The following is an 11,235-nucleotide window of genomic DNA, read 5'->3' as shown; positions in this document are numbered from 1 at the left end:
AGGGATTCCTCCCAGCCAATAATACAAGAGAGAGGCTGGAGGGAAATGTGCTCCTGGTACTTTGTTTGGGCCTTGGAACCCATCCTTCCTGCCTTCTCCTGTCACAGAGGGCACAAAGCTGACTGATGGGTGGTTAAGCTGGAAAGGATCAGGAGAAGAAATCTGCATGATGCCTCTGGCTCTAATAAGTACAGTTCTGTTTGAGTCATCTGAGCACATATGGAAAATTAGACGGCTGAACCAAATAGAACCAAATAGGGTCATTGGTACCCAGGTTTGGGGTTTGTTTAGCTGTTTCTCTTAAAAACAAACAAACAAACAAAAAAAAATTTCTTCTTTTGGCAAAATGACTGAACTCCTAGTATATTTATGGATGAGGGACCCCATCTTTGAGGGGTGTGAAATCAAATCTCAGGTAAAGGAGTGGTATTTCCTATAGATTAATTTGGACAGATGAACGTTGTTCTCTGTGACTTCCCTTCCACGGGAGAGTTATCTATCAGAAATGCCATAAAACAGAAATATGAATTTACTTGCCATCAAGATTTTATGACAGTCATCTTGAGAGTTATGTGGATCCACAGTACATGAGAGACTTCAGGGAAACTTCTGGCTTTGTTTAAATAAAGTATTGAGCAGTGGCATAATGCTTCTTTGTTCTTCACAAGGCCCAAATCACCACATCCTTTTCTGTGCTCTTTTGTGTGGTTGCCTTGTAGCTAGCCTTAGTGCTCGGTCTGTTTATCATGCGCTCAGTTGAACTGAGCCAGGGCTGGTCAAATAACTACAGAGCCACTTGTGCAGCCATGCAAGGTGTGCTATTCTCTAGCTCCTTGCAGGACAAGGAGCACAAGTCAAAGCAGGTGGAACTTCATATCCTGAATTCTGTGTTAAAATGCCAGCAGTTATCACCTTGCCATTTCATACACGAATAGGAAGCGTTTTCTTCATCAGGCTGGAAGGTTACACAAGGTCCTCTGCCTGACAATGTCTTTCTTACACCCAATGAGCAAAGATCAAAGGGGGGAGGGTGAAGACAGCCTCCTTCAAAAAGAAGACTTTGCCAACCTGCTTGTCATTTAGAAAAAGCTTAATGCATAAATGTCATGGAAACAGCCTGTTCCTATTGAATAAAACTGACACTGTTCTTCATATGCCTTCCTTCTTAATCTTTTTAATTCAGGGGAAAAAAGAAGGCAAATGTTAAATAGTCAAAAGCAAATATTTTCTATGGTAGCAGTTTATCTGTCTGATTTTTTTGTCTAGTCCTCTTTGAATACTGTATGAACAGCTGGACAACTCTGAGCAGAACACCAGCAGGGGAAGTAGATGTTTGCACTGGTGGAGTCTGAGCTACAGACAGATACCTTGTGCTGCCACAAGGCACCACCCCTTGCCTACACTGTCTGTAGAGCTAGCTCATGCTCTTCCATGGCATATTTGGACACAGCCATCAAAGAACAATTTAACCCTATCCATTGACCACTAAGAGAGATGCCAGGCTGTCCCAGCTGAGGATCAAACCCTCCCTCTGTCCTACTTCTACTTCTGTGACATTGATTGCAAATCTTGTTTGGAAAGCCTATCCACCACTTGCCCAACCCTCTTCTGTTTCCCTTCTGCTGAAAAGACTATCAGCACTTCTGGAAGTGCACGTATTTCTTGCTGCTGTATTACAGCAGTTCCTTCAAACTGAAAATAAGTAGAGCTGAATCACTAAAAATATTCGATATATCGGAGAAAACAGGGTAGCAAACCAGGAAATGCAATCTTGAGTATTGGAGTGCTGGAAAAGCAGTCTACAATTTTTAGAGGGCTAGTCAATGCCTGTCTTCACACAAGGCCTGACACAATTATTTCATCTCTCTCTCTTCTTCATAAGACTTTAATGTATAACTACTTATAAGCTAAGCTCCTAAATCTTACTGGCCAGGCAGAGCACCATAGTAAGTTCTGTTCCTCTTGAGTCTTGACGTCTGATGCTGGTGGTTTTGATCTCAAAGGCTGGCACATGTCAGAAGAGGAGGCCCTGCTGCGTGGCACAGCTTTGCCTGTTCTTGCAGTGGAGCAGCAGACCCTGTGGTTTCCACACAGCAGCATTACAGCCCGTCAAAATGTGTGCTGACTTACAGTGCTTGAGATGTGATGTTCATTCCATCAGACTATTTGAGAAATATAAAAATGCAGTGAAATATATAGAGATGCAGGTGGAAGAATGGACTCCCAGGTTATGAACCTTAACAAAGGGGCTGCGACCTTTCAGACTGAATCTTGCTCCCAAGTGGCCTGGGGCTACCCTGCCTTTCAGATCACCATTGTGGTAAGTGATATTTGTGAAATTAGAGTATTGGGGGGTCTGAAAGTTACTGTTATGCCACCTTGTATTGGAAACAGTTGTTTAAATTTAGGAGGGATTAAAATAGACTTCTTGTTGTCATACGTGTATGTCATGTCCATGTGCTGACCTTTGTGGTTCTCACACAGGAAGGAGAATCACAGAATCACAGAATTTCTAGGTTGGAAGAGACCTCAAGATCATCGAGTCCAACCTCTGACCTAACGCTAGCAGTCCCCACTAAACCATTTCCCTAAGCTCTACATCTAAACGTCTTTTGAAGACTTCCAGGGATGGTGACTCCACCACTTCCCTGGGCAGCCTGTTCCAATGCCTCACAACCCTTTCGGTAAAGAAGTTCTTCCTAACATCCAACCTAAAACTTCCCTGACGCAACTTTAGCCCATTCCCCCTCGTCCTGTCACCAGGCATGTGGGAGAACAAACCAACCCCCACCTCGCTACAGCCTCCTTTAAGGTATCTGTAGAGAGCAATAAGGTCGCCCCTGAAGCTCCTTTTCTCCAGGCTGAACAAGCCCAGCTCCCTCAGCCGCTCCTCGTAGGACTTGTTCTCCAGACCCCTCACCAGCTTCGTTGCCCTTCTCTGGACCCGCTCAAGCACCTCGATGTCCTTCTTGTAGTGAATGGGCCAGAACTGAACACAGTACTCGAGGTGCGGCCTCACCAGAGCTGAGTAGAGGGGGACGATCACCTCCCTTGCCCTGCTGGTCACACTGTGGAGAAATCCTGCTCCAGCAGGAATTTGGTCTCATTCAATTTGGGTTGGCAGAGCACTGCCACATTTCATTTTGCACATATTTTTGCTACTCAGTACATCATAAAGGTTTTTTGAAGGGCAATTCTGAGTGTCTAAAACTGATCCTTAGGTAGCTTTTGTTCTTGTGATTTGTTGCTCGTTTTGTTTTGTTGTTTGTTTGTTTATTGATTGATTTTTGCTTTATGTTTGCATGAAACCTCATCTCTTGTATGTTTATTTATTTATTTGTTTATTTTTCTGGAGGCTAGAGGCCTGTCTTTTGAAACATTTATCTGTCACAAGATTTTTCAGAATTTTTCCTTGTTTCTATTAGTTTGGAGTTCTTTGTTAAAAAGAAAATAAAAAAAATCTTGCTTTAACTTTTTGCAATAAGCTGACCTCATATCTCTGTCACTGTTTCATGACTTTTCCATAAGGTGATGGATATTATGCACTGTGTGTTCCTAGACCTCATTGTCAGGAAGTGTAATTGCATGGTCTCTTCCTTTGTCCAATGCCCACAACTTTCAGACCTGGAGTGAGGCTTCACTTAAATCTTCCTCAGATCTGAAGCCAAGCCGTGTAGCTGGTCGATGCATATACCTCAGTGTTTTTTTCTAAATTCATGACTATTCCTGGTGCCACATGACAGTTGATCATTTAACTGGACTAGAGATGCTTTTCAGCTCCAACGCCTGTGTTGTTGTAACCACAGAGCCAAACACACAGCTCCTCTTTAGACTTGGCATATTTGGAAATGCAGGTTTGGAAGCCAACAAGAGGTCAGAGTAAGCATCCTTTTAAAGCAGAACCTCATACTCTAACTAAAAGCTTGTCGCTTTCTTCATGTATAATTGAAAACTCTCTTAATTCTCCTAAATATTTGAAGATACTACTGGGTTTAAATGAATTTGAATGCAAGGAAAGTCAGCATAAAGCACTTTAGGCTTTACTTCTCCATCTGATTTAGTTACTTGCCACATTGGATTACAACAGGTACATGTTTGTAGCTTATGATTTTTCCTGCATTGCAGCTGTGTTGCATGCCCTACATATATTATGCAGAAAGGGTCCCCTGCAGGAGAAACTTCTTCATAGGAAAGCCTGGAAATTATTGACCTAACCAAACTTTAACAGCATCTCTGATAAAGTGAAATATAGAGCAATATGGTCATGCCAGTTCTGGCAACTGAATGCATTTTAGCTTTCTGTAGGGCACATCTGCACAGATGAGCCCAGACCATACCGCACCTGCTCCATCCCTCTGCCGAGCTGCCTGGCTGCAAGCACTTCTTCGCAGGAAGCCAGGCAACTGCATTAGGCGTGGTGCTGTGCTAAGCCATAAGGCTTGAGCAGAATTTCATGAATTACCAGCACTCTACTCTCCTCTTCCTTCTGCTCATCTTGCATATCAGGCTGTTCCTGAGAGATGTGCTCTGTGCTGTGCTTGCTCACTATGGGGTTTCTGGATGAGGATTTGATATGCAGATGGTGAGGCACTTGGGCAGGTCAGAGACATACCTGTGCACACCTGACCACAACGTGTCTCCTATGTATTTTATTTTTTTTCCCAGTTACGGAAGGGCAAAGACCCTTGTAGATATTTCCTAAATGTTTTGGAGGAAAAAGGCTAACTGATGATACAGCCCAGCATGCTGGCAGGCATAAGATCAGACTCATGAGTCCTGATGGCATGGGTTGACAGATGTAGGCTAACTTTATTCTTATGCATATATAAAGTTCAACATATTCTCTCTGAACTCTTGTTGACTCTTGTTGAGCCAACCATTTCTGTAAGGTCCACATCAGGATGGTGCTACTGTGTCAGTGCTCCTCTGGGCTCCAGCTGGCTTGCATGATGGCCAGAGTGCTGTGGGGTGGGAAATTTGTGTCCACTTCTACTTGAGCACGGAGATACCCTGATGGAAGCAGGTTGCTAAAAGTGAGACACTGCTGTGTTAGCTTTTTCCTGCACCCTACCTCCCCACCATCCCCTTACTTGGCTGCTTCTCACCACTTAGTAAATGTTTTGTGAGAAGTGGACTAAAAAGGCAAAAGGACTTTAAAGGCTTCCTTTACAGAAAAAAAAAATGTATATATCTTTCAGCAACAAAAAGTTTGACAGATGGTGAGAACAGACTCACTAATCAAAAAACCTTCTCTCTGAAGATAAAACTTAGTGAGGATTTTTCACGAGTCTTAGGGGAAAAAAAGCTTTCAGACAATTAACACTTGTACTACTGATTAAGGTAATAGGTTTTATTCTGAATATGAGACACTCATATTTAAACCATTTATTATTTCATACGTAGATATGCTTTTAATGTGCATTGTATCAATGTCCATGTATGATCTGACATAGAAAGAGTCTTACAAACTGATCACCAGTAAAACAGTTTGCCTACCACCCATCTTTGACCTCTCATGACAACAGTGATTCAGACCCATTCAAGGAAACCATGGTTTTTGAACATCTCACGAGGAAAGGTATGGAGTTCCAGAAGGTGTTCACGGATCCTAAGCTGGTTGCTTAACTTTTAGAGAAGTTCTTTCTGAATCAGATCCATCTTTATGGAGACATGGGAGGTAAAGAATGGCTGAGTTGCACGGGTCTTTTCCAGGAAGATCTGCAGGCTTACAAAAGATAATGATTTAGAGAATTAAGAACTACAGAAGAATTTCCAAGTTATTTATGGTGTGAACATATTATTCTGATTTTGCAAAGACTTAAAATGTAACAAAAAAAAAAAATACTATTTAAATCAATGTACTTAGTTTTAAGCATGGTGAATGGGCCTACTTGTGATCTTACATTCCAGTCTTTACAGCCAAGATATCTTTGCTAAGTGTCATTAAAAATGCCGCAGTTTGCAACATGACTCAAAAGTAACTGATAAATTAAATTAGTACCTGGAACAGTGAAAAGGACATGTTCAATCACAAGTAAAAGCTGAATTTTCCAATCAGTGAAGAGGGGTATGCATGAAGGTTTTCAACTGTAACACAGTAAATATGCTATATGCTCTGAGAGGGATTCCTTGTTATTTGTAAGTGATCTTTCAAAGAAAAACCTAAGAAAAATCTATGTTCAACTACACAAGCAGTTTCAGAGATCAGTCATAGCGATACTTTTCCTTTTGGTTAGCTGATATGCTGAACATGGGGAAAGAGTTGGAGTTTCGGATATAAAAAATCATTAATGGAATTTGTGGTACAAGACTCTAATAAGAAAAGATGAAAGGGAATCTTGTATTAGGAGTCAGAAAATTAAACCCATGTACTTTGTGCTCTCTCGAATGTAAGTCTGTGTATGTCTTGTCTTGGATTGGATTCAAATGGAGTGCTTTAAGTGCTTTGCAAAACCAGGTATTAGAAGAAAAGACTCATCAGTACAAAAAATGCAGATAAAATATTTGTAGTGATCTTTAGAGAGAACTAAGAAACTGAACTGGAATATTTCACGGTGTCATCATTTGCTGTTTGCTTTAAAAACTAAGACAAAAGAAATCCAAAAGAATTTGGCAGACTGTTATAGAACCCGACTGATGGGGATAGTCGCATCACATCTATCAGCCCTCCCTGCATAAAGCTACAGCAAGAAGTTAGTACGTTTGCTTGGTTTGGTCTCCTGTGTTGTAATGGGTAACACAAGACTGAGAGGTCAAAGATGACAGTAGGTCTCTCACATCAGAATAAACCAGCTCAATACTTGCAGACAGATCTTAAGTCAAACTTAACTCTGAAAGATTGGCAAGAATTTTCAATATGGAACTACAGTTCTTTTAAAATCCCATTGTACAAACCAGAGGAGAAAAAGGGAAAAAAAGAGTCTTAAAATATAAAAAAGATGTAGTAAGCAAGAAAAGAGCTAGTTCACACTGACAAGACAAAGGATGCATTTAAACTACAGCACACATATTTCACTTTCAATGACAGAAAAACATTCTTAAATTAAACACAAAAAATGGGAGAATGAGAAAAAGAAAAATATTCAAGGAAGAATTCTGCAACTTGACTACTAAATTCCAGTATTATTAATCACTACTTCTAATTCTACCAACAGGATGAAGAAGGTGGGCTCATGACCCTTCAAAATCTCACCCAGTTTAGGACTAGCAAAGTATTAGCACTATATAATATCCCCTTTTTTTTTTTTTTTTTTTTTTTTTTTTTTTTTTTTGTCCTTTGGTAACTGAGAGAGATGAACATCACAAAAACAGAAAAATCCCCAAAGCAGAACTGCAAATACTGCACATACAGCTTATTATTTCCAGTCACAAAATACCACAGTCTATAAGGAAGGCACTCTAAAGGTATGCAACTGTGCTGCTCATCCAGGGGGGAAATACTGCAAAGTCATCATCTTTCTCAAAGACATAAAAGTGCTGGAGAAACACGTGAGCTTTTTATAAACAAGCAATGCCACTGTATGTAACTTACATCTATCTATTATACTTTGTACCAAAAGAAAAAAAAAAGGCAAACCACTTATTATAAATAGGCCCAAAGTGTCTGTTGTTTTTCAGATTCTGTACCTGGCTTGGGGAATTTCGGGAGCTTGGAGAGAAACGCTCCCCTGCCTTATCTAGCACCACGCTGCCCTGACTTTCTCTACTACTGTCCTCCCTGGCTATTGCTACTGACCAAAACTCACAAACTTCTGTAGAGCAATCATCATTTCCCTAAAACATGCACATCAGTTACATCTAGACAGATGTAGTACTCCTTGGAAACAGTTAGCCATACCTACTTGTTACACTTAGCTATTGTGTCACCTTTCACTGTAAATTAAGAGGGGAGGGCGCAGGGCTAGTGTATTTTATAAATATCAAATATGATAAAATATTTTATAAAGTCTTATAACTTCCTGCTTATAAATAGAAATCAAGAATGCAAGTTGCATGTGCTGAGCATTTAAGCTTACCTAGGTTTGCTACTCTGGAATATAAACAAGGAGAAAAGTCAGCCAGAACTTTTTCACAAACATGTACACTATGCTTTGGTTTCTCAAGAAAGACCTTATTATCTCTGCATGGAAGTAACATAGTACGGATACCCCACTCACATAACTCCGGTCTACAGCAGGTTTACTACAATTTTTTGGAAATATTGTTAAAAGTTTCTTGCTAAACTTGATGGCATAGCAGAAACCACAGGGATTATCTAAGCACAATGTATACAGGACGTTGTGCTGCCATCACACAAGCGTGTACACTCCAACCCTGTGTGTCAGTCATTCACTCCAGAAGCACTAAATACAAAAAAAAAAAAAAGGAAGCAGAGAGAGTTAGGAGCAACCCAATATTTCCAAAACCAAGTAGCACTAATGGGAGACTTCCAGCTTGAAAGTGATGCTTCTGTCTGGACATACTTACCTGGAGTAATTATGAGACTCCAAATAAATGAATAGGACCCTTCCTGTGCTTTTTGCACATCAGCAGCTTTACAAATAGTCAGTTTAAAAGATCTTTGCCATGGGCATGGCATAAATAACTTTATATACATATATATATATGTATATGTATTATCTATGTGCGTGTGTACAAATGCGTGTTAAACAAAAGCCCTAAGAAGATCTTAAAAAACCCATAGCATACTTCTTAACTCATTTTCTAGGATAAACTATGTTTTTAAGTAATCCCTTCAGAAACTGAAGCTGTCAGTGACCTTTTAAAATGACTATATATTATTCAGCACACTGTTAGATGAACACTGATTTTTTTCCCCCTCCACTGCAAGCAAAGTTTAGTGAATTGGTTTTCATACTGAGGGATAATGATTAAGCTTCAATTTTCTTTCTTAAATGTTTACAGTTAGGCCTTTTGATTGTGAGCTTTTTAAAAAACTGTTAAAGTCCAAGTAACCAAGCAACTATGTGCAGAAATTAACCTTTTTATTATATTATATATTGTAGTAGTAAAGTTTGTTTGAAGTGCATGAATAAAAAGTTAGTGAAATTACAGGAGGAACAATCTAATATAGCAATAATAGGTGCATTCACTGTGCATCTGAGAGGAGGATGGGGGAAAAAAAAAAGAGTTTTCACTCATTTTGGCCTAAAACATTGTGTTCAGGTTTCCAGGATTCTGACATCAGAACCCAGATAACACTGGTTAGAACCATAGGGCTTTACAATAAAAGCTAAAATATTGACCATATGATGGCAAAAAGTCTTTATTTTGTGGTTAACTTATTCTCTTCTAGCTACTCTCTGATGAAGTTGGTGGTGCTGTGGATGAGGATCTCCTTCTTCTTGACAAAGATCGTGATCGTTCAGCACTGTAGGCAACATGCTTATCATAATTTTGTATCTGAGCCTCGAGGAAATCCCTCTGTTGCTGGCTGATTGTCTGGCTAATCAGTCCAGGTAGAGCTTGAATACTACCAATTAAAGTTTCCAGTTTAGTTTCCAGAGTAACAATTCTCTTTTCAAAATCTTCACTTCTTTCATTTAAGTCAGAAATCATGTCATACATGATGTTTTGAGTCTGAAAGTAGAAGGACGTAAACAAAGGTTTAGATAGATCTTAAAAAATATTGTAACATGCAGTAAAATCTACAAGGGCTTGCAAACACTTTTGTACTCCACAAGGAAAAAAAAAAAAAAAAAATAATAAGTAATAAAAAAAAAGATATAGCCTTGTGAAATAATTTTACATGTAAATTCAGAACAAGCTTTTTACTAACTCTGTTGAGCAGAAACATAACACATTTTGAGTAGCACTTTGAATGCCAAGATCTAAACGAATTAGACAAAACAGCAGACCTTTTTTTTCAGAAGTTCAGGTGCTTAGAAACAGTTGTGTAAACCTCATGTGCCACAGCAGGGATGCATTCTTGACTCTTCTGCATTTTCTCTGACTTTAAACACCTTTGTACTTTTAAGCAGAACACAGATTTTGTTCCTTTGCTTCCTCCTTAAACTAACCAGGTTTCCTTGAACTGGCTGTAACAAAAGTAGTTGGGTGGGCTGTTTTTGAACTGCAGGACAAGGAATAAAAGCTGAATTGTACACTCCTCTGCTTCTGTGCTCCCCTGTCCATTTGCCCACTGCAAAACCATATTTGGCTACAGAAAGTATATAGTGTCAATTTTAAATGCCATACAGGTCAATAAAAATGTAATCTGAAACATGTTACTTCACAGGAACTGTCACTTTTTTGCCACTTCCATTAGTTTTTCTTGCCATTGAGGCCAGAAAATGGTTAAAAATGACTGACTTTCTCCTTCTTCTAGGACTTCAGATTAGACTAAACTAAAGTTAAAATTGTATGTAATTCAGTAGACAAACTGGCTGAAGTTTATAAACCATTCAAAGGGAATCAAAATTGAAAGGTTGACTGCCTGAAGTATAAAGCATTTCACTATCAGGTGAGTGTTGACAACGCATTTCTCTGCCTGATATTTCAAGATGCCAGCATATTACTTGAAGGCAAACTATTCTACGATAAATGGTATGTGAAAATTCCTTATTTACTGCTAGAAACCATAGAGCGAAATGTATTTCAGCAAGTGAGGCTGTCAGGTGGTTCTCTAAAGCAAAAGGCAAAGGAACGCTGAAGAATTTAATCTTTGCCTTGATGATGTACTTTAAATTGAGGCAGGCTTTGAGATGCCTGAAAGGGGTGTACAAGAAACCCTTAGGTAAAAGCAATGGACACTTCTAATATAGCTTCAAATTAAGATCCTTAAATGTATTGAGGTCTAATGTGAAACCTGGAATGCTCTCAGCTCAACCCTGATATTCTCTAGTAATTATATACATATTAAAAGAAAAAAAAAAAAAAAGAAGCCAGCAACAATAGAGACAAGCAGTTTGCAATTTATCTTGAAGGGCTGAAGAAAGATTAATGAACCCTTACCCTTACAATTTATCAGCAAAGTAGGCAGCTATTGTTCATTATAAAAATGTGGATCAAATGCAGACCTAAACCAACTTATCCAATGTCTCTGCTTCATATGAAGATAGGAACAGAAAAACAGAACCTTCAATTTCAGCCTGCATACTATGATTCCTCACAGCAAACACACTGTCACTGGACAGGTAACCCCTTAACTACACAGCATTACACTACTACAGCCTAGCCATAGTTCAGGACTTACCATGATCACTGCAGTCACCTCATCAAGTGACTCTTCACATT

The 11,235-nt window shown here is 39.3% G+C and overlaps 1 protein-coding gene across 2 annotated transcripts in view; it reads right to left on the bottom strand.

Annotated features, from left to right (window-relative positions):
- Positions 1 to 5,386: 5,386 nt before the first annotated feature.
- Positions 5,387 to 11,235, bottom strand: part of KCNN2 (potassium calcium-activated channel subfamily N member 2) — a gene marked incomplete at its 5' end in the record, with an annotated part of 78,968 nt that continues 73,119 nt past the window's right edge. For both annotated transcript variants that reach the window (XM_084305168.1, XM_084305169.1), the window contains one exon: positions 5,387 to 9,579. In XM_084305168.1, the coding sequence (XP_084161294.1) occupies positions 9,292 to 9,579 (288 nt within the window). In that variant the 3' untranslated portion in view covers positions 5,387 to 9,291. The remainder of the gene's footprint in view (positions 9,580 to 11,235) is intronic.

Source organism: Netta rufina (genome assembly GCF_964035555.1).
Source record: "Netta rufina genome assembly, chromosome: Z".
Lineage (NCBI taxonomy): Eukaryota > Metazoa > Chordata > Aves > Anseriformes > Anatidae > Netta > Netta rufina.
The sequence above is the reverse complement of the archived record's forward strand: the minus strand, read 5'-3'. Positions and strand labels throughout refer to the sequence as shown.